The sequence below is a fragment of the Macaca thibetana genome, chromosome 14 (assembly GCF_024542745.1).
Source record: "Macaca thibetana thibetana isolate TM-01 chromosome 14, ASM2454274v1, whole genome shotgun sequence".
Classification (NCBI taxonomy): domain Eukaryota; kingdom Metazoa; phylum Chordata; class Mammalia; order Primates; family Cercopithecidae; genus Macaca; species Macaca thibetana.
This window is the reverse complement of record NC_065591.1, coordinates 10,366,841-10,387,141: the sequence shown is the minus strand read 5'-3', so window position 1 is coordinate 10,387,141 and position 20,301 is coordinate 10,366,841. Positions and strand designations below refer to the sequence as shown.

The following is a 20,301-nucleotide window of genomic DNA, read 5'->3' as shown; positions in this document are numbered from 1 at the left end:
TAGAGATGGGGTCTTTTTTTTTTTTTGAGACGGAGTCTCGCTCTGTCACCCAGGCTGCAGTGCAGTGGCCGGATCTCAGCTCACTGCAAGCTCCGCCTCCCGGGTTCACGCCATTCTCCTGCCTCAGCCTCCCGAGTAGCTGGGACTACAGGCGCCCGCCACCTCGCCCGGCTAATTTTTTGTATTTTTTAGTAGAGACGGGGTTTCACCGTGTTAGCCAGGATGGTCTCGATCTCCTGACGTCGTGATCCACCCGTCTCGGCCTCCCAAAGTGCTGGGATTACAGGCTTGAGCCACCGCGCCCGGCCTAGAGATGGGGTCTTAATGTTGGCTAGGCTGATCTCAAACTCCTGGGCTCAAGTGATCCTCCTACCTCAGCCTTTCAAAGTGCTGGGACTACAGGCGTGAGCCACTGCGCCTGGCTGCTTGCATTTTTTTTTTTTTTTTTTTTTTAAAGACAGAGTCTTGGCCGGGCGCGGTGGCTCACGCCTGTAATCCCAGCACTTTGGGAGGCCGAGACAGGCGGATCACAAGGTCAGGAGATCGAGACCATCCTGGCTAACACGGTGAAACCCCTTCACTACTACAAAATACAAAAAACTAGCCGGGCGAGGTGGCGGGCGCCTATAGTCCCAGCTACTTGGGAGGCTGAGGCAGGAGAATGGCGTGAACCCGGGGGGCGGAGCTTGCAGTGAGCTGAGATCGTGCCACTGCACTCCAGCCTGGGTGACAGAGCGAGACTCCGTCTCAAAAAAAAAAAAGACAGAGTCTTGCTCTGTTGCCAGGCTGGAGTGCAGTGGTGCGATCTCAGCTCACTGCAACCTCTGCCTCCTGGATTCAAGTGATTCTTCTGCCTCAGCCTCCCAAGTAGCTAGGACTACAGGCGTGTGCCACTACGCCCAGCTAATTTTTGTATTTTTAGTAGAGACGGAGTTTCACCATGTTGGCCAGGATAGTCTGGATCTCTTGACCTCAATATCTGCCCGCCTCAGCCTCCCAAAGTGCTGGGATTACAGGTGTGAGCCATCGCTGCCGGCCACTGCTTGCTTTTTAAATGTCAACTCGGGGGCCCCTTTCCTTCCAACACTTTCCATACATGGTTGTGGACTAATTGGCCTTCCTTGTTCTATCTGCCAGCTTCCCTTTCTCCTCCTCTGTTTGACTTGGGGAATCTACCATTCCTCCGTCCCCAGGAGTCCTTCCTCAGTGATTCTCCTGGTGTGTGAGGGGCAGGAAGTACCTCAGCAGGGGCGAAGTTCAGAAACACTGCACTGAGCTGGAGTCCTGATTGCCAGCAGCTGGAAGAAACACAGACCTGCCGGGTTCCAGCCTCGAGGAAGACATGGCTTTACCTTTCCTTTGCATCCTTTTTGCTGGGGTCACTCGGCTGATTTCTGAACAGACACAGGTTCAGTCTCCCCTGTGGAGCTGAGGCTGCCAGGACGCCTGTGCCCAGAATAGTGGGCAAAGATGTCAGGTGAGAGGGGAGGGCTGTGGTTGGCCTCAGGCCCTGGGTGTCTGAACACAGGTCTTCCCAGCTCCTGTTCTGCAGGCTGTTTCCTGATTTATGTTGACAGAGCTGAGGGTGGACCCGACTCTCCTGCCGTAGTCTGGTCTTGCTTGGCTTTTCTGCGTGATGCCCAGGGAAGCCTGTGGGGCCCAGTGCCCGATACTGTAGTGGGTTCAGCTTCTGCTATAGCTGTTTCCCGAGTGTTAGGAAATTGTCCTCTGCCTCCTAGGTGGCTCCTTTCCTTCCACACAAGCCAGACTTTGTATCTAAGGCTGAAGGGACAGGGCCTGGCTGGAGGGCCAGGGAGAAGCTGCCTGGACCTGTTGCCCGTGGTGGGGTTCAGAATGCTGCAGGTGTGCTCGGTGGGAGCATCAGCCAGGGAGAAGTGAGTCCGTGCTGGATCTGGAGCCAGGATGGGGTACTGACCTAGGAGAATCCACCTGCCACATACAGGTACCTCAACAACTCCCTTGTTTCTGGATGGAGGGGTCTCATGGCCATCTCCCACACAACAGGACCACCCCTTGTTCTGTGCATGGTTCTGGGAGGCTTTTCTGCTTACATTAGTCCCTGTGGAGGTGGGACCTGAGCGCCCCCTGCCTGTCCTCTCAGGCCCATCTCCTGGCCTAGCTGGCAGCTCACTGGCCCTGGGGACCAACCACAGCCAGCCACTGCGGTGTGGGAGGCCGGGGCATTCTCCCCAGGCCCGCACTTCCTGAGTAGAGGGCCCTCAGTGGCCTGGCCCTTGGTTGACTCAGGGCTGCTTTCCTCTGGCTGTGGGCACAGATGAGGTGCTGGTCTCATAGCCATGGGGCTGCACACAGCAAGGACGTGGCACTGGAAAAAGTATTATCTTGAGTTTTTCTTTTTCTTTTTTTTCGAGATGGAGTTTCGCTCTTGTTGCCCAGGCTGGGGTGAAATGGTGCGACCTCGGGTCACTGCAACCTCTGCCTCCCGAGTTCATGGGATTCTCCTGCCTCAGCCTCCTGAGTAGCTGGGACCCACGCCCGGCTAATTTTGTATTTTTAGTAGAGATGGGGTTTCTCCATGTTGGTCAGGCTGGTCTTGAACTCCCGATCTCAGGTGATCCACCCGCTTCGGCCTCCCAAAGTGCTGGAATAGGCATGAGCCACCACGCCTGGCCTTCTTCTTTTCTTTTTTTTTTTTTTTTGAGATGGAGTCTTGCTCTGTTGCCCAGGCTGGAGTACAGTGGCATGATTGGCTCACTGCAGCCGCCGCCTCCCAGGTTCAAGCGATTCTCCTGCCTCAGCCTCCTGAGTAGCTGGGACTACAGGCGCCCGTCACCGCACCTGGCTAATTTTTGTATTTTTAGTAGAGACAGGGTTTCACCATGTTGGCCAGGCTAGTCTCCAGCTCCTAACTTCAGGTGATCCTCCTACCTTGACCTCCCAAAGTGCTGGGATCGCAGGCGTGAGCCCCCGCGCCCAGCCCATTATCTTGAGTTTCCTTTTTTTTTTGAGACGAGTAATCCCAGCTACTCAGGAGACTGAGGCAGGAGAATGGCATGCACCGAGAGGCGGGGCTTGTGGTGAGCCGAGATCGCACCACTGCACTCCAGCCTGAGGGACAGAGCGAGACTGTCTCAAAACAAACAAACAAAACCAAAAAACTGAAAGAGAATAAATTTGTGTTGTTTTAAGCCACTAGGTTTGTGGTGACTTGTTACCGAAGCAATAAGGAAAGTAATGCATCATGTGGTGCTGTGAGGCCCTGGGGAGGGGCTGGGACCAGTTGCTGGGACCCTCTGCAGGCGGAGAGTGAAGTGAACGTACAGCACCTACAGTGGGTGCCCCAGCGAGGACTGGGGCGCTGTGAGTTGCTTAGGAGGGGCTCTGCCTGCATTGCCTCTGCCCCTCTGCTTGCTTTTGGCCTTAGAAGGTCTGAATCTTGCAGGTCACTCACAGCTCAACTGATGGCCCTGAGGTACAGACCCTGCTCTGCCGCATCAGCCTTTGCTGCCATCAAAACCTCCCTAGACCACGATTTCGGGGCTGCTGTCTGGGGACTCTTGTGGGTACGATGCAAGGTTCATGTGGGGGCCAAGCATGCCCCTACTCCTGCTGTCTGGGCAGCTGCCCAGCTCCCAAGCCTGCACTGAGAATGGTCACCTAACCCCCATGGGTGGCCCACCCTTCAAGGCTTTTGGCTGGTCATGCCTTCCTGTGAGGACTGTGGCTGTTCCAGGGCCCATGCCATGCCCCTGTTGTCTTAGTCCGTTCAGCCTGGCTCCCTTCCCTGAGAGGCAGAGGCAGAAGAGATCGGGTGGGTCTGGAGCCATGTGGCCCTTTGGGGCCTCTGGGCTGTTGTGTAAACTTCCTCTAAGGCCGAGGTTTCACAGTCCCTGAGTCCAACTATGGGGTCTCCTCCCCTCCCTCCACCTGATGGAATCCCATGGACATGGATGTGGGGCCTGGGCAGGTACCAGTCTGGCAGGTTGCTGTGAGGAGGCATCTGTGCCATGTTGGCACTCTGGCTGCTGCCTGTCACCTCTGTGACTGTCTCCGACATGCAGCCTCAACCAAGCGCCTGTGCTGCCTGTGTCATTACAGGCCTTTGACAGCCAGGACCAGCAGCATGGAACCATTTCCAGGGTGGCAAATTGGGGAGCAGAGACAAATGTCTGGGGCTGTGCCAGGGGCTCCTGGCAAATCTGCAGGTGGGTTTAATTTAATTTAATTTAATTAATTACTTTATTTATTTTGAGACAGTTTCACTCTGTTGCCCAAGCTGGAGTGCAGTGGTGTAGTCACGGCTCACTGCAACCTCTGCCACCTGGGTTCAAGTGATTCTCCTGCCTCAGTCTCCTGAGTAGCTGGGATTACAGGCGCCTGCCACCGTGCCTGGCTAATTTTTGTGTTTAGTAGAGACAGGGTTTCACTATCTTGACCAGGCTGGTCTCAAACTCCTGAGCTCATTATCCACCTGCCTCGGCCTCCCAAAGTGCTGGGATTACAGGTGTGAGTCTCCGTGCCTGGCCAAGGATTTTATTTTTTTATTTTTTGAGGTGGAGTCTCACTCTTTTGCCCAGGCTGGAGTGAAGTGACGTGATCTCGGCCCACTGCAACCTGCATCCCCCGGGTTCAAGCGGTTCTCCTGCCTCAGCCTTCCCAGCAGCTGGGATTACAGGCGCCTGCCACCACACCGGCTAATTTTTTATATTTTAATTTTTTATATTTCACCACGTTGGCCAGGCCGGTCTCGAACTCCTGATCTCAGGTGATCCACACACCTCGGCCTCCCAAAGTGCTGGGATTACAGGTGTGAGCCACCGTGCTCGGCCTGCAGGTGGGATTTAGATGCTTCAGGATAGAGAACCAAAATCCTCACATGGTAAAATTAACAGGACAGATGGAATGGGGATAAGAGAACAGTTATTTATTTTATTTTATTTTATTTATTTATTTTTATTTTTATTTTATTTTTTTTTTTGAAACGGAGTCTCGCTCTGTCGCCCGGGCTGGAGTGCAGTGGCCGGATCTCAGCTCACTGCAAGCTCCGCCTCCCAGGTTTACGCCATTCTCCTGCCTCAGCCTCCCGAGTAGCTGGGACTACAGGCGCCCGCCACCTCGCCCGGCTAGTTTTTTGTATTTTTTAGTAGAGACGGGGTTTCACGGTGTTCGCCAGGATGGTCTCGATCTCCTGACCTCGTGATCCGCCCGTCTCGGCCTCCCAAAGTGCTGGGATTACAGGCTTGAGCCACCACGCCCAGCCTTATTTATTTATTTTTTTTTTGAGACGGAGTCTCGCTCTGTCGCCCAGGCTGGAGTGCAGTGGCCGGATCTCAGCTCACTGCAAGCTCCGCCTCCCGGGTTTATGCCATTCTCCTGCCTCAGCCTCCCTAGTAGCTGGGACTACAGGCGTCTGCCACCTTGCCCGTCTAGTTTTTTGTATTTTTTAGTAGAGACGGGGTTTCACCGTGTTAGCCAGGATGGTCTCAATCTCCTGACCTCGTGATCCGCCCATCTTGGCCTCCCAAAGTGCTGGGATCACAGGCATGACCCTGTGAGACTCCATCTCAAAAAACTAAAAAAAAAAAAAAGACCCACAGCCTTGAGTAGGAGGAGGCATTCACTTGGCACTGGCAGCCTGGCTGCGGGCCAGCACTGAGCCACCACAGGGCGTCCCTTCCACTCTCTAGAGCAGCTGTTCCCTGTCCTGTCGTTAGTCCCAATCCCAGCTCCACTGCATGGACCCCCTAGTCCAGGTAAGGGGGGAAGGGATAGAGCTATTCTGAAGATTTTTAAAAGCCAAATAGAAATAAATATCTTTGTTATCAAAATATTTGCCCTTCATTTGGTACCATTTCTCTCCTGCTGGTTGCGGGTCTGACTGGCGGTTATGGATTTCATGGTTCAAAAAGGGAAAAGGGAAAAGGAATGAACGGTTTGATAGCCATGGGGTCCACATGGAGGGACCTTTTGTTTTCTTGAGTTTGGAAGCAACCCCAAAGATCTAATGACCCAATAAATAGTAATGTGTGATGTTGCTGCGTAATGTGTAAGATGTGGCATTTTACATCTTGCTTGTGTGAGAAACCTTGCTGTGAGAAGGTCAGGGTGGGCTGAGTTTGGTGAACCCAGGTACCAACTGCATCCACTCCAGGACTGGCGCCAACTAATGAAACCGCTTGGTCATACTCCACTCCTGTCCTTGCAGGACCCGATGAGGCTGTTTGGGATGGCCTGAGGCAGCCTCCTTAAGTGCTAAAGGATGATGGTCATAAAAAGATCCGGCCAATTTTTTTTTTTTTTTTTTTTAATTTTTTGTAGAGATGCAGGGGTGGGTCTCCCTGTGTTGCCCAGGCTGGTCTCCAACTCCTGGGCTCAAGCAATTCTCCCAACTTGGCCTCCCAAAATGCTGGGATTACAGGCATAACCCACCAGACCCAGCCATCTTTGCCATTTGAGAAATTAAACGTGGCTGGGCGTGGTGGCTCATGCCTGTAATCCCAAAACTTTGGGAGACCAAGGTGGGCGGATTGCGAGGTCAGGAGATTGAGACCAGCCTGGCCAACATGGTGAAACCCTGTCTCTACTAAAAATTCAAAAAATTAGCCGGGCGTGGGTCCCAGCTACTCGAGAGGCTGAGGCAGGAGAACTGCTTGAACTTGGGAGGTGGAGGTTGCAGTGAGCTGAGATAGCGCCACTGCACTAAAGCCTGGGCAACAGCAAGACTCTCTAAAAAAAAAAACCCAAACAAACAAAAAAAAATTAAACATAATTTTTAGATAATTCACAGGGAACTTAAATAAATTATAAAGATTCCATGTATCCTTTACTCAGTCTCCCCTGCCCCCACTAACATCTTGCAAAAATGTAGTAAAGCCTACACCAGACTACTGACACAGTCAGGGTATTGCGCATTTCCACCTTCGCAACAATCCAGACTTTCCCTTTCACAGCCACATCCACTTCCCTCCAGCACCTCTGCTTGACTCTTGGCAACCGTTATTTTTCTCTTTTGTGAAGTCTTTGCTTTTATAAAAACCCTGCTTTAGTGGTGGCTCGTGGCTGGAATCTCAGCTACTCTTCAGGCAGGGCCCGAAGATCACTTGTGCCCAGGAGTTCGAGACTACCCTATGCAACATAGTGAGACCCTTTCTTTTCTTCCTTATTTCTTTCTTTCTTTCTTTCTTTTTTTTTTAAAGGCCCTGCTTTGTCACAACCAGAAGGACACAGAGCCCAAAGTTAGGTCCGAGGCTTTGGCCTCGACACCAAGGGACGCCGCCTCCCTGCCGGAAGCAGCTCACCAAAGCCGGCAGAGAACCCAGGCTCCGCGGGGCCACTGATGTGGGGCTCCGCGGGCGCCCTGGCGTTGGCCGACTTCCTGTCTCCTGGGCCAGATGCTGCTCCGCACTGCAGCAGTGGTCGCATGCAGTGCGTGCCGAAGCCCGCAGCAGGAATGCTGCCATTGGTGATTTTAATTTCACCTTCCTACTTCTCTCAATAACACGATCCGCGTTTCAAACTCCAGGGAAAAGAAAACGGAATTGGCTCCAGGAGGCTCTGCAATCACCACCGGGAACTTTGGGAGGCTGGGAAGATGGAGCCAAACCACTGTGTGGGGTGGAGATGCGGACCCGGGGCGGCCGGCCTCTCCTACAGGTCTCAGGTCGGTGGGCCTGGCGTGCTAGCACCTGCCACCGGAGTGGAAGCCGATTCCTTGACAACGCCTAAGGGGATCCCGTTGCTAGGGCCGTTGCCAAGGCGGGGCCACGAGGAGGGGCTCACTTCCGGGAGGAGGGCAATTGGCAACCCGGAAGCGGTCGGCAGTGCGGCGCTGTTTAAAGATGGCGGCGGAGGAACCTCAGCAGCAGAAGCAGGAGCCGCTGGGCAGCGACTCCGAAGGTACAGCTCCAATGAGGGATGTCCGGCCCAGGCTAGTGGGGGCGATGCCGGGCCAGCTGCTCCCGAGGAGGGAGGGGAGACAGGGCCGCCGGCCCTAGGGTCGAGGTGCGCGGGGGGTCCCTTCCTCCACCTCCGCTGCCTCCCCTCCCCCTCACAATGGAAGGAGCTACCGCAGCGACCCCCGGCCGGGAGGGAGGACGGGCGAGGCGGGCCAAGGCCGGCGGCCCTTCTCCATCGTGCGCGCCCGGGGCGGGGCCTGGGCCGCCCCGCCCTCTGCCCGGCCCCTGGGCTCCCGGCTCCAGGGGCCCCGAGCCCTCCCGCCCCGGTCCTCGCAGTCAGGCTGAGGCCTAGGCCAGGGCCGAGCCCCCCGACCTGCTCCAGCGGCGACCCGCGCCTTGAGGGCCTCAAGTTTTGCTGGGCTACAGAGCACAAACGTCCGGGCGGGCCGTTCGGGATGTCGCAGGCGGCCCTGGGATGTGAGGGGCTGCGGGATCTGTCCCTGAGGCCTGCGACTTTTTCTGGTAGAGCCGCCACTTCTGGCCTTGCAGCCCCTTTCCACCTGCCTAGGCATTGTTAGTCTCCTGAGGAGATGGGCCGTTCAAAAATGGTCCCACTGTCTTTTCCCGCCTGTGAGTTGGGCCATGGGGACCGCGTAGGTCATTGGGTGGCAGGGACAGCTCTTTTGCAAAGCAGTACGAAAAAGGGAGGTCGACGCCCAGCCAAGAATTTGGGATGGCGAGCCCCAAAAGGGTTGACCTTAAAAGTCATTCAGCACACACACCTCACTCTCACCGAACACTTGTGGGAATGAGAAGTGGGAAAACTAGGCCCCGGAAGGGACTTGTTCACGATGACATTGAGAGAGAGCCAGGACTCAAATTCAGGTGTCCTGGCTACTCACCGATAGCTGCTCACAGTGGGGTCGACAGGGTGGAGCTGCCCAGCTGACTGATAATCCTAGAGCACGTACTGGTATGTCTCTAAGAAAGGCGGGGGTACTCGCCCCATTTTACAGTTGAGGAAAGGTCTCAGCCATGTGGTAGCCAAGGATAGGTATTGTGCTGAAGAGCTCAGCCTGGAATTAGACCAACCTGGGTTTGACCACAGGTCTTTGCTAGTTGTGACCTTGGGCAGATTGCTTCACCTCTCTGCATTTATTCTGTTAATTGTAAAATGGGCACCATTAGCAATATCCAGCACCGCAAGAGGATGAAGGCGGTGATGGAGTAAAGTGCAGGCTCACAGGAAGCTCTCCTCCAGCCCAGGACTCTGCCTCCTCATCCTACTTTCTGCAAGAGACCACGCCTGGCCCCAGAACATTCCTAGGCTGCTGGGAAGTGATGTTAACGCGAGGAAGGGGGTGTCAGAGCTGGAAGAGTGCACGTTAGGGGTACCACAGTGCACCTCTGCCCCTTCATTTTAAAGATGAGGAAATGAAAGCCCAGAAGGGGAAGGGACTTTGCCAAGATGACACAGTGGAGGTGGAGCAGAATGTAACACACCTGTTTCCAGATTCGAAGCCTGTCGTCCTGCCCCTGGGCTGCTGTTGTCCCTGGCCCAGCTGCCTGCAGTGGAGACGGCCAGGACCTCCTGTAATCTTTGGCTTTTTTCCTTTTCCCAGGTGTTAACTGTCTGGCCTACGATGAAGCCATCATGGCTCAGCAGGACCGAATTCAGCAAGAGGTGAGGGGCTGCAGTGGGCAAGGGAGGCAGTGGCCAGCAGCCCCATTGTGGAAATGCATAGGCTGGGCTTGAGGCCTGTTGTCTGTCTCTACTTTGGAAGCTCCTTCCTCCCTAGGCTATGCTAGGTACTGGTGCTTTTCTGGGGGTTGCTGTGTCACTGGGTGACCAGCCCAGCCCTTTTGTAGTTATTCTGACTGTTAGGCATGGGTCACTCCATCTCCCTGCTGGGACATGACGGATCCCTGCCTCCTCCAGATTGCTGTGCAGAACCCTCTGGTGTCAGAGCGGCTGGAGCTCTCGGTCCTATACAAGGAGTATGCCGAAGATGACAACGTCTATCAACAGAAGATCAAGGTGGGAGCCTGGCCAGAGTGGGTGGGAAGCACCCTGGGGATGGGGCAGGAGGGTGCCTGCTTCAGACTTGCTTCCTGCTGGGTCTGAGGGAATGGGGTGTTGGAGGACACCTCTCGTTACTGGTTCTTTTTTTTTTTTTTTGAGACGGGTCTTGCTCTGTCGCCCAGGCTGGAATGCAGTGGCATGATCTCAGCTCACTGCAAGCTCTGTCTCCAGGGTTCATGCCATTCTCCTGCCTCAGCCTCCTGAGTAGATGGGACTACAGGCGCCCTCCACCACGCCCAGCTAATTTTTTGTATTTTTTAGTAGAGACGGGGTTTCACCGTGTTAACCAGGATGGTCTCGATCTCCTGACCTTGTGATCCGCCCGTCTCGGCCTCCCAAAGTGGTGGGATTACAGGTGTGAGCCACCGCGCCCGGCCTTGCTGGTTCTTGAAGTGCGCAGGCTGGGGCCTCAAAAACACATTGATTCAATGCTTGAACCCAGTAGGTGGAAGTTACAGGGAGCCAAGATCGCACCATTGCACTCCAGCCTGGGCAACAAGAGCAAAACTTCATCTCAGGAAAAAAAAAAAAAAAAAGGGGGGACCGGGCACGGTGGCTCACACCTGTAATCCCAGTGCTTGAGGAGGTGGCCGGATCCTCTGAGGTCAGGAGTTGGAGACCAGCCTGGCCGACATGGTGAAACCCCATCTCTACTAGAAATACAAAAATTAGCTGGGCATGGTGGCAGGCACCTGTAATCCCAGCTACTCCTGGGCTGAGGCAGGAGAATTGCTTGAACCTTGGAGGCGGAGGTTATAGGGAGCCAAGGTTGCACCATTGCACTACAACCTTGGTGACAAGAGCAAAACTTCATCTCAGGAAAAAAAAAAAGGGGGGGCCGGGCACGGTGGCTCATGTCTGTAATCCCAGCGCTTTGGGAGGCCGAGGTGGGCGGATCCCCTGAGGTCAGGAGTTCGAGACCAGCCTGGCCGATATGGTGAAACCCCATCTCTACTAAAAATACAAAAATTAGCCGGGCGTGGTGGTGGGTGCCTGTAATCCCAGCTACTCGTGGGGCTGAGGCAGAGAATTGCTTGAACCTGGGAGGCGGAGGTTGCAGTGAGCCAAGATTGCAGCACTGCACTCCAGCCTGGGCAACAGAAGAAGACTGTCTCAAAAAAACCAAAAAAAAAACAAAAAAAAAAGACATTGATTCAAATCTAGACTCTGCTACTCAACAGCTGTATCCTTGGCACGTCCTTTAGTGTCTCTAAAATGGGTGTTCTCATCTATAAAACAGGGACAATAAAAGCATCTTCTGGCTGGGTACGGTGACTCATGCCTGTAATCCCAGCACTTTGGGAGGTTGAGGTGGGCAGATCACCTGAGGTCAGGAGTTCGAGACCAGCCTGGTCAACATGGCAAAACTCCATCTGTACTAAAAATACAAAAATTAGCTGGGAGTGGTGGTGAGCGCCTATAGTTCCAGCTATTGGAAAGACTGAGGCAGGAGAATTGCTTGCACCTGGGAGGCGGAGGTTGCAGTGAGCAGAGATCCTGTACTGTACTTCAGTCTGAGTGACAGAGTAAGACTCCATCTCAAAAAAAAAAAAAAAGCATCTTCCCGTAGGGTGATTGTGAGATTGCCGGAGGTGCAGGCTGGGCAGAAGCTGATGATCTCGGTGCCTCTACGGGGGCTGAACAGGCTGGTGCTCAGGGGGGCAGAATGGTTGCCGGAAGGCTGTTTCCCATAGCCTGCCTCCTGGATCTTTGTGGAGAGGCAGACAGCAGTGGGGCGAAGGGGCCACAGATTTCCCAGAAGGGCCCTGCTGCATCATTCAAACGGAGGCAAACTTCACCACCCACTTTCCAGGTCTGTGAGCTGGGAGGTTGACATGTGAAGTGGGGCCAGGCATGGTGGCTTGAGTCTGGAATCCTAGCACTTTGGGAGGCTGAGGCCAGAGGATCGCTTGAACCTAGGAGTTCAAGACCAGCCCAGGCAACATAGTGAGACCTTGTCTCTCCAAATCAAAAAATTACTGGGCATGGTAGCACATGCCTGTAGTCCCAGCTACTCAAGAGGCTGAGGTTGGAGGATCACTTGAGCCCAAGAAGTTGAGCCACGATTGTACCACTGCACTCCAGCCTGGGTTACAGTGAGACTTGTCTCTTTAAAAAAAAAAAAGAAATGTGACAATGGGTGTGTGGAAATAGTATCTGGTAGGCTCAATGTAGGTGTTTAGTAAGTGTTTCTCTTCCCGTGAAAGATCACAGATGCTTAGAATCCTCTACCTGTAGGGGAGGCCTCCGTGGCCAGGTAGGTAACCCAGGTGATTGAAGGTGGCCAGGAAGTCAGGTGGTGAACAAGGAGGGCAGCACAGCTCAGTATCAGCCAGACAATAATAGAGAGCAGAGGCCCCTGGGGGAAATGGGAGTGTCCATACCTGTAACACCATTGTCTCCAGATCTGTTTTTCCTAGAGAAGCCAGAGGTAACCACAGCTCCTGACATCTAACAGTTGGCAGCTAATTCAAATTTTAAATGTGTGGGCCAAACACACTTGCAGGCCAGATCCAGCTGTGTGAGGTCTGTGCTCTGTGATCTACTGAGACCCCCTCCTTAGGGAACTGGATTTCCTCAGGGTGCCTGTGGAGAGATGAAGGCACTGGCCTTGGAGCCCATGGGCCTGGGTTCCAGTCCTGGCCTCACCACTTTGAGCTGTGTGATCTCGGGCAACACCCTGAAGCTCTTGGATCCCCTGTTCTCTTCTCTCTGGGCAGGGACATTGTCTTCCTCACCGGGCAAGTGTGAGGGTTGAAGGAGATGTTACCCCACGGGTTGTAAGCAGCGGGTTGCAAATCCCCTCCTCTCCCCATACAGGGGGTGAGCTTCATTCATTCATTCCTCTTATGTCACTGTCCTCCAGTGGGACACCCATGCCAAGGCCTGCCAGTTGTGCTAGACCACCCTGGTAAAGTGGACAGGCTGGGCCCCAGGTTCTTCCCACAGAGTCATCAAACATTTGGATGTCCAGAGCATGCTGTCTAAGAGGCCTCTCTCTGTCCTCCAGCACCCGCATTCTGTGCTGTGCCTGAGCCCACCTTTTCTCCCTGGGCAGAGACAGCTGTGGCAGCAGAGCCCAAGTAGGCCTGGTTACAGAGAGCTCCCCTCTCTATAAATGGGCTCTTGTGAGGATCAATTAGAATGTTTATTCGCCCTGTGCCAAGTGCCTGGCACAGAGCGTGTGCTCAGAATGGCCATGGTGGCTGTTACAGTAGCAGCGATGATTTGGGCTCTTTGTGGTCCTGGTGTGCTACTCATTTAACATGTATTGAGCACGGACTGTGGTCCACGTGCTGTTTTAAGTACTGAAGATAGAGTGATGACTAAACCGAAAAAGTCCTGCCCTCACAAAGCTTACAGTTCAGGGTGGAAAGACATGATAAGCCAAAGAGGGCTCTAGGACATGTGGGGTATCAGAAGGCGGTGAGTGCTATGGAGAAAAATAAAAAGGAAATGGGGATTGGGGCTGGGCACGGTGGCTCACGCCTGTAATCCCAGCACTCTGGGAGGCTGAGGCAGGTGGATCACCTGAGGTCAGGAGTTCAAGACCAGCCTGACCAACATGGTGAAACCTCGTCTCTACTAAAATTACAAAATTAGCCAGGTGTGGTGGTGCATTCCTGTAATCCCAGCTGCTTAGGCTGAGGCAGGAGAATCCCTTGAACCTGGGAGGTAGAGGTTGCAATGAGCCGAGATTTTACCACTGCACTCCAGTCTAAAGTGAACAGAGCAAAACTCCTCAAAAAAAAAAAGGGGGGATTGGGAGTGGGAGCATTTGCCATTTTAAACAGGGCTTGGTGAAGGCCTTGCTGATGAGGTGGTATTTGAGTAATGAACAGAAAAAGGCCGGGGAGCGAGTCCCAGGCGTCTGAGAGCAGTGCCCGCCTAGGCCCGAGGCAAGAGGGCACCTGGATGGTTTGAGACCAGCATGGAGGCCAGTGTGGCTGGTGCAGAATGAGGGGTTGGGGCTGGGGAACTGAGCAGGGTGGGGGGGAGTGTTGTGGCAAGAGAAAGGACTCTGAGGGAGATGGGGTGCATCTAGCAGGTGACTCTGGTCACTTTGTTTTTTTGAGACAGAGTGTTGCCCTGTCACCCAGGTTGGAGTGCAATGGCACCATATCGGCTCAATGCAATCTCCACCTCCCGGGTTCAAGTGATTCTCCTGCCTCAGCCTCCTGAGTAGTTGGGATTACAGATGCCTACCACCATGCCCGGCTAATTTTTGTATTTTTAGTAGAGGCGGGGTTTCACCATATTGGCTAGGCTGGTCTTGAACTCCTGACCTCAAATGATCCACCCAGTTTGGCCTCCCAAAGTGCTGGGATTACAGGCCTGAGCCATCACGCTAAGCCGACCCTGGCCATTCTCATGCTGGGGTGAGAATAGACTTCAGAGGGTGAGGTGGAGGCAGGGACACTGCCAGGAGGCTTGTGCAGTAAAATCTGCTGGAAGTGGGCAGCGGGTGGTGGAGGTGAAGAGTGGGAAGCAGTTGGATACCAGACATTGAAGGAATGGATATGGTGATGGAGTCCGCAGTGACTACAAGACTTTAGGTGCTGTGGGTGACTGAGGTGGGGCAGCCTTGGGGAGGAGCAGTTGTTCAGAGGTTGATCTCAGCTGCACTCAGTGGAAATACCTGTTGGACAGTTCAGAAGAGGTGTGCTGAGGCTGGTAATTATGAGGATCGCAATTGGAGTTGCGAGTTGAGATTCACACGTGGGGCTATTTAAATCCTTGAGAAGACTTTGGCTAGGGAGTGAGGTCAGGAGTTCGAAACCAGCCTGGCCAACATGGTGAAACCCCGTCTCTACTAAAAATACAAAAAAATTAGCCAGGTATAGTGGCGCATGCCTGTAATCCCAGCTACTCTGGAGGCTGAGGCAGGAGAATTGCTTGAACCCAGGAGGCGGAGGTTGCAGTGAACCGTGATCGCGCTACTGCACTCCAGCCTGGACAACAGAGCGAAACTGTCTCAAAAAAAAAAAAAAAAAAAAAAAATTGCTTGAGACTGACGTCGTTAAGAGAGCAAGTATAATTTAAGTTTTTGTAGAGACGAGGTCTTGTTGTGTTGCCCAGGCTGGCCTTCAACTTGATCCTCCCACCTTGGCCTCCCAAAACTGGGATTACAGGTGTGAGCCACTGTACCTGGCCATGGGAGTGAGTGTAGTTTAAAAGAGGAAGCTGGCCGGGTGCAGCACTTTGGGAGGCTGCGGCAGGCATATTACTTGAGCCCAGGAGTTCGAGACCAGCCTGGGCAATATGGCGAAATCCTGTCTCTACAAAAAATACAACAATTAAATGGGCGCGGTGGTGCACACCTGTAGTTCCAGCTACTCTGAAATCTGAGGTGGGAGAATCGCTTGAGCCTGGTAAGTTGATGCTGCAGTGAGCCGTGATCTTGCCACTGCACTCCAGCCCAGAAAAAAAGAAAAGTGGAAGCTGTCCCAGGCCTGAGCAGGGTGGGGCAGGCACACGGGAGACAGCCCTCACGCCTGTGGTCACATGGCAGGCACAGTGGCTAAGTGTGCAGTGACTGTTTTCCTTTTTTCTTTTTTGGAACGGAGTTTCGCTCTGTCACCAGGCGACACTTGCAAGTGATTCTCCTGCCTCAGCCTCCCGGGTAGCTAGGACTACAGGCATGTGCCACCATGCCCAGCTAATTTTTGTATTTTGAGTAGAGACGGGGTTTCACCATGTTGGCCAGGATGGTCTCGATCTCTTGACCTTGATATCTGCCTGCCTCAGCCTCCCAAAGTGCTGGGATTATAGGCGTGAGCCACTACCCCGGCCTCAGTGACTGTTTTCTTGCACGTGACACACCATGTCTTGAAGGGTGCTGTATGGTTTGGTGGCATCCCTGATCCTCAGAACTTAGAGAGATGAGGAGTGGAGGCAGGAGGACGACAAGGAGAGGGTGGAGGCGCCAGCCCAGGGAAGGAGACATCTAGGCAGGGCCACGGCCAGTGGCCTCAGTTCTGCTAAGGGGCCAGTGGGGGTGCGGGGCTGGGTTTGCCCCTCTTATTGAGGGCATTCAGCTGACCTTGGCTAAAGCAAAAGCCTCCCAAGGGAGAAAAGAGGTGGAGGCAGCAAGGACAACTTCATTAGGAGTTTTCCTGTAAAGAAAGTAGAGAAATTGAAGGGTAGCCAGACAGAAACGTAAAGTCCAAGATTCCCTTCCTTTTAAAGAAGTAGCTGAATGTGTATACGCTGTTGGGTCCAAACCAGTAGGGAGGGAAAAATTGATGATCGGGGGACTTACTGGGTTGATGTTTCTTTTTTTTGAGCTAGGGTCTCACTCTGTCACCCAGGCTAGAGTGTAGTGGTGCCATCACAGCTCACTGCAGCCTCGACCTCCTGGGCCCACACAGTCCTCGACCTCAGCCTCTCGAGTAGCTGGCGCCACAGGATGCACCACCATGTGCAGCTAACTTATTTATTTTTTCAAGATGGAGTTTTGCTGTGTCGCCCAGGCTGGAGTGCGATGGCGCCATCTCTGCTCACTGCAACCTCTGCTTCCCGGTTTCAAGCGATTCTCCTGCTTCAGCCTCCCGAGTAGCTGGGATTGCGGGCATGCACCACCATGCCCAGCTAATTTTGTATTTTTAGTAGAGATGGAGTTTCGCCATGTTGGTCAGGCTGGTCTCGAACTCCCGACCTCAGGTGATCCACCCACCTTGGCCTCCCAAAGTGCTGGGATTACAGGTGTGAGCCACCATGCCTAGCCACTTATTTATTTATTTTTTTTAGAGAGAGACGGGGATCTCACTGTGTTGCCCAGGCTGGTCTCGAACTCCTGGGCTTAAGCAGTCCTCCCACCTTGGCCTCCCAAAGTGTTGGGATTATAGGCGTGAGCCATGGCACCCAGCTTGGAATGATGTGCTTGAGCCTGAGGGTGGGGGTGGGCTAGTGTGGAGTGGAGAGGCGGCTTAGGTGGCAGCTGGAACAGATCCTCTGAGGATTGTGGGAGGAGGCCAAGGGCAGATGTGCTGGTGGGGGCTGAGGAAAAAAGACAAGGTCATCAGCTGGGGGTGGGAGCAAGATGGGCAGGGTCCCCAGGCCAGGGGAGTGAAGTGTGCTTGCCAGGTGAAGTGTGCGTGGTGGGTGGGCACCTGTAATCCCAGCTACTTGGAAGGCTGAGGCAGGAGAATCGTTTGAACCCGGGAGGTGGAGGTTGCAGTGAGCTAAGATTGTGCCACTGCGCTCCAGCCTGGGCAACAAGAACAAAACTCTGTCTCAAAAAAACAAGTAGAGGAGGGAGGCTGTTTCTAGCCCCAGGAGGGCTGTGGGCAAGGCCTGGAGGTGGGGGAATTCTCAGCGTGGTGGGAGCGGGGCTGAGGTGGGCTGTGCAGAGGGCCCCAGCCACCTGGCAGAGGCGTGGAGCCCAGCACTCCACCCTGGCCCTGACTTGCTTTCGCTAAAGTTCTCTTGGGCTGAAAGACTGGAGAAGACACGTTGGTGAAGGACAGATTCACTCACCTGTTGTTGTACAGGCCCCGCAGCACTTTAGTGACCCATGCAGCTAGTTTGTCCTTAAGTGCCCAGCTTCCTGCTGCTTTTTGGGAGGACTCTGGGCAGTGGGCTGCTCCCATTACTATGTTCAGCAGCCTGTTTCAGGGGCCCAGGGTGGCAGGTGGCTGCTGGGAACTCAGTCGCCATCTTTTGTAGTGTGACCTTTGCTGGGGGACATTTCCTGGGCCAGCCCCAGTTCTGGCCTGATGTTAACCTGTCAGGGTGGGGCTGTCTCTGCAGGACCTCCACAAAAAGTACTCGTACATCCGCAAGACCAGGCCTGACGGCAACTGTTTCTATCGGGCTTTTGGATTCTCCCACTTGGAGGCGCTGCTGGATGACAGCAAGGAGTTGCAGCGGTGAGAAGGGTGGGCACTGGGCACTGAGGCAGGTGGGTGTCTCCCTCCTCCCTGGGCGAGTAGGAGGTGCAGCTCCACTTGAGGGCAGGCGATGGGCTGGACACTGGCCTTGCCAGGCGGGGCGGTGCTGTCTGGGCCCTGGTGTCTGGGCTGGTCGAGGAGCCCATGCTGGGCCCGCCTTTCCCTCCCACCCCCAGGTTTAAGGCTGTGTCTGCCAAGAGCAAGGAGGACCTGGTGTCCCAGGGCTTCACTGAATTCACAATTGAGGATTTCCACAACACGGTGAGCCCTGGCACTTGTCTTGGGCTGGGCCAGGGTGGAGGGGTTCCCCTGGTGAGGACCACCCATCTCCTCCCCCTCATCTTGCCCTTTCTCCCTCCGTGGCTGCAGTTCATGGACCTGATCGAGCAGGTAGAGAAGCAGACCTCTGTCGCCGACCTGCTGGCCTCCTTCAATGACCAGAGCACCTCCGACTACCTTGTGGTCTACCTGCGGCTGCTCACCTCAGGCTACCTGCAGCGCGAGAGCAAGTTCTTCGAGCACTTCATCGAGGGTGGGCGGACTGTCAAGGAGTTCTGCCAGCAGGTGCCATCCCCCTCCCCTTTTCTCTTGGCCTGGGGAGTGCAGTGGGTCCACAGGGCCTGGGGCGGGGTGCGGAGACCGGGGCCTGACCCGCACCTGTGCCACAGGAGGTGGAGCCCATGTGCAAGGAGAGCGACCACATCCACATCATCGCGCTGGCCCAGGCCCTCAGCGTGTCCATCCAGGTGGAGTACATGGACCGCGGCGAGGGCGGCACCACCAACCCGCACATCTTCCCTGAGGGCTCCGAGCCCAAGGTCTACCTTCTCTACCGGCCTGGACACTACGATATCCTCTACAAATAGGGCTGGCCCCGGCCCGCTGCTGCCCTGCTGCCCCCCTCTGCCAGGCGCTAGACATGTACAGAGGTTTTTCTGTGGTTGTAAATGGTCCTATTTCACCCCCTTCTTCCTGTCACACGACCCCCCATGTTTTATTAAAGGGGGTGCTGGTGGTGAGCCGTGTGTGCGTGTCCCTGCTCTGCTGCCCGCCTGGCTGCTCTGTCTGCTGCCCCCTCCCCCCAGGTGGGTCCCTCTGCTTTTCACCCATCCACGCCTGAGCTTCCCCAACAGGAGCAGGTTTGAGGGGCCAGGCCTCTTGGAGGCTCCTCCTGCTTCCTTGGGTTCTGCTTCCTTCCCTAAGGCCCCCCTTCACTTCTTAGCTGGCTCAGGGGCTTATATGGGATCCTGGAAGTTCCTTGGGGACTTGCCCAGGGTCCCAGGGCCACCCACACTTCATCTGCTCCCTCACAGGCCCCATCTCCACGTCCCAGCTGGGTCCCAGACCCCAGCTTCCTGCCCTCCACCAGGGGTCTGCATGGTCGGGAGTCCTGGGTGGAGGGGCCTTTGTGAGGCTGGACCTGGCTCAGGGCAGGTGGAGGAGCTGGGCCTCCCACAGGGTGCCCCGGCAGTGCCAGCCTGGTGGAGGAGGGCAGCCTTCAAACGTGCGGGGTCCACAGTCCTCAGGTCTAGGCAGGGCTGCCGGTTCTCCACTCCCCCATCCGCCCCCAGGCCCCCTGCCTGTGCCTGCCTTGCACCCCCTCTGCTTGGGCCATGGTGTGTCTGCATTGCCTGCCTTTTTTGCCTTCACCTCTTTTCTTCCCCGCCCCCTGCACATTCGGGGTCTCAGCCCCCAGGCTGTGAGCTCCTTGGGGGCAGGCCCTCAATAAATGTGAACTGCTGCTGCCGCCTCTGCCGTCCGCCTGTGCCTCCGCCCGCCTGGCTCACCGAGAGCTCCTGCCAGCCCTTTTCAGCGAAAGCATCTGGCCAGGGGCTCCATCCAACACCTGGGCCGCCTCCTTCCCCCAGTCAGAGCTCAGACAGTAGGAGCTGCCACAGCGTGATCTTTATTAGGCTCCTCGGGCGGGGCGCGGAGGGAAAGAAGGGCTGGCCGGGCCCAGGCCAGGCTGCAGGCTTTGGCGACCTCTCAGAGCTGGGAGCGGGGTCCCGAAGGCAGGTCTGAGGGCAGAGCAGAGTCAGAGGTGTCTGTGGGCGTCCCCGACCTCCCAGGCTGCCCCGTGGTTTCCCGCCCTGCTTGGGGGTGAGCGGGGGTTAGTGAGCGGGTTAGTCTAGGGCCGGGGCCGCCGCACGGGGCGAGGCCCTGCTTACCAGTCCCGGTCAGGGTGGGCTGCGGGAGCCTCAGGCTGGAAGGCAGAGGACAGTGAGAGCCCGCCCCCAGGGTGGACCGGGGCAGGGGCGGGCCGTGGGGCGGCGCGGGGCACGTACCCACGGGGAAGTAGTGGGGGAGCCGGCTCCGGTAGATATCCTCGTCCTTCTCGCGGAACACGCAGATGATCAGCCGGTCCACCTGCGCCAGGGGCTGCTCAGCCGGGGCCGGGCCGCCACGCCTGGACCCAGGATCCTGTGACTGCCCGCCCCGGTGCAGGCTT

General features: G+C 55.4%; 3 protein-coding genes across 14 annotated transcripts in view; 2 read left to right on the top strand and 1 right to left on the bottom strand.

Annotated features, from left to right (window-relative positions):
* Positions 1-19,889, top strand: part of OTUB1 (OTU deubiquitinase, ubiquitin aldehyde binding 1) — a 238,450-nt gene extending 218,561 nt beyond the window's left edge. For 6 of the 11 annotated variants that reach the window (XM_050757211.1, XM_050757214.1, XM_050757209.1 and 3 more), the window contains exons 2-8: positions 7,802-7,878; positions 9,500-9,561; positions 9,817-9,915; positions 17,713-17,831; positions 18,029-18,113; positions 18,222-18,416; positions 18,521-19,602. In XM_050757211.1, the coding sequence (XP_050613168.1) occupies positions 7,821-7,878; positions 9,500-9,561; positions 9,817-9,915; positions 17,713-17,831; positions 18,029-18,113; positions 18,222-18,416; positions 18,521-18,718 (816 nt within the window). In that variant the 5' untranslated portion in view covers positions 7,802-7,820 and the 3' untranslated portion in view covers positions 18,719-19,602. Of the gene's footprint in view, positions 1-7,788; positions 7,879-9,499; positions 9,562-9,816; positions 9,916-17,712; positions 17,832-18,028; positions 18,114-18,221; positions 18,417-18,520 lie in introns of those variants that run through there. The other 5 variants (XM_050757212.1, XM_050757216.1, XM_050757215.1 and 2 more) reach the window with 3 other exon arrangements.
* The window catches only part of STIP1 (stress induced phosphoprotein 1), a 293,300-nt gene that overhangs the window by 63,060 nt on the left and 209,939 nt on the right, over positions 1-20,301 (top strand). The window lies entirely within an intron of this gene.
* MACROD1 (mono-ADP ribosylhydrolase 1) overlaps positions 19,743-20,301 on the bottom strand; it is a 170,944-nt gene continuing 170,385 nt past the window's right edge. Inside the window, exons 9-11 of one of the 2 annotated variants that reach the window (XM_050757263.1) lie at positions 20,138-20,219; positions 20,021-20,055; positions 19,743-19,870 (exon numbers count right to left, since the gene is read on the bottom strand). In XM_050757263.1, coding sequence (XP_050613220.1) covers positions 20,051-20,055; positions 20,138-20,219 — 87 coding nt within the window. In that variant the 3' untranslated portion in view covers positions 19,743-19,870; positions 20,021-20,050. The remainder of the gene's footprint in view (positions 19,871-20,020; positions 20,056-20,137; positions 20,220-20,301) is intronic. The other variant, XM_050757262.1, reaches the window with a different exon arrangement.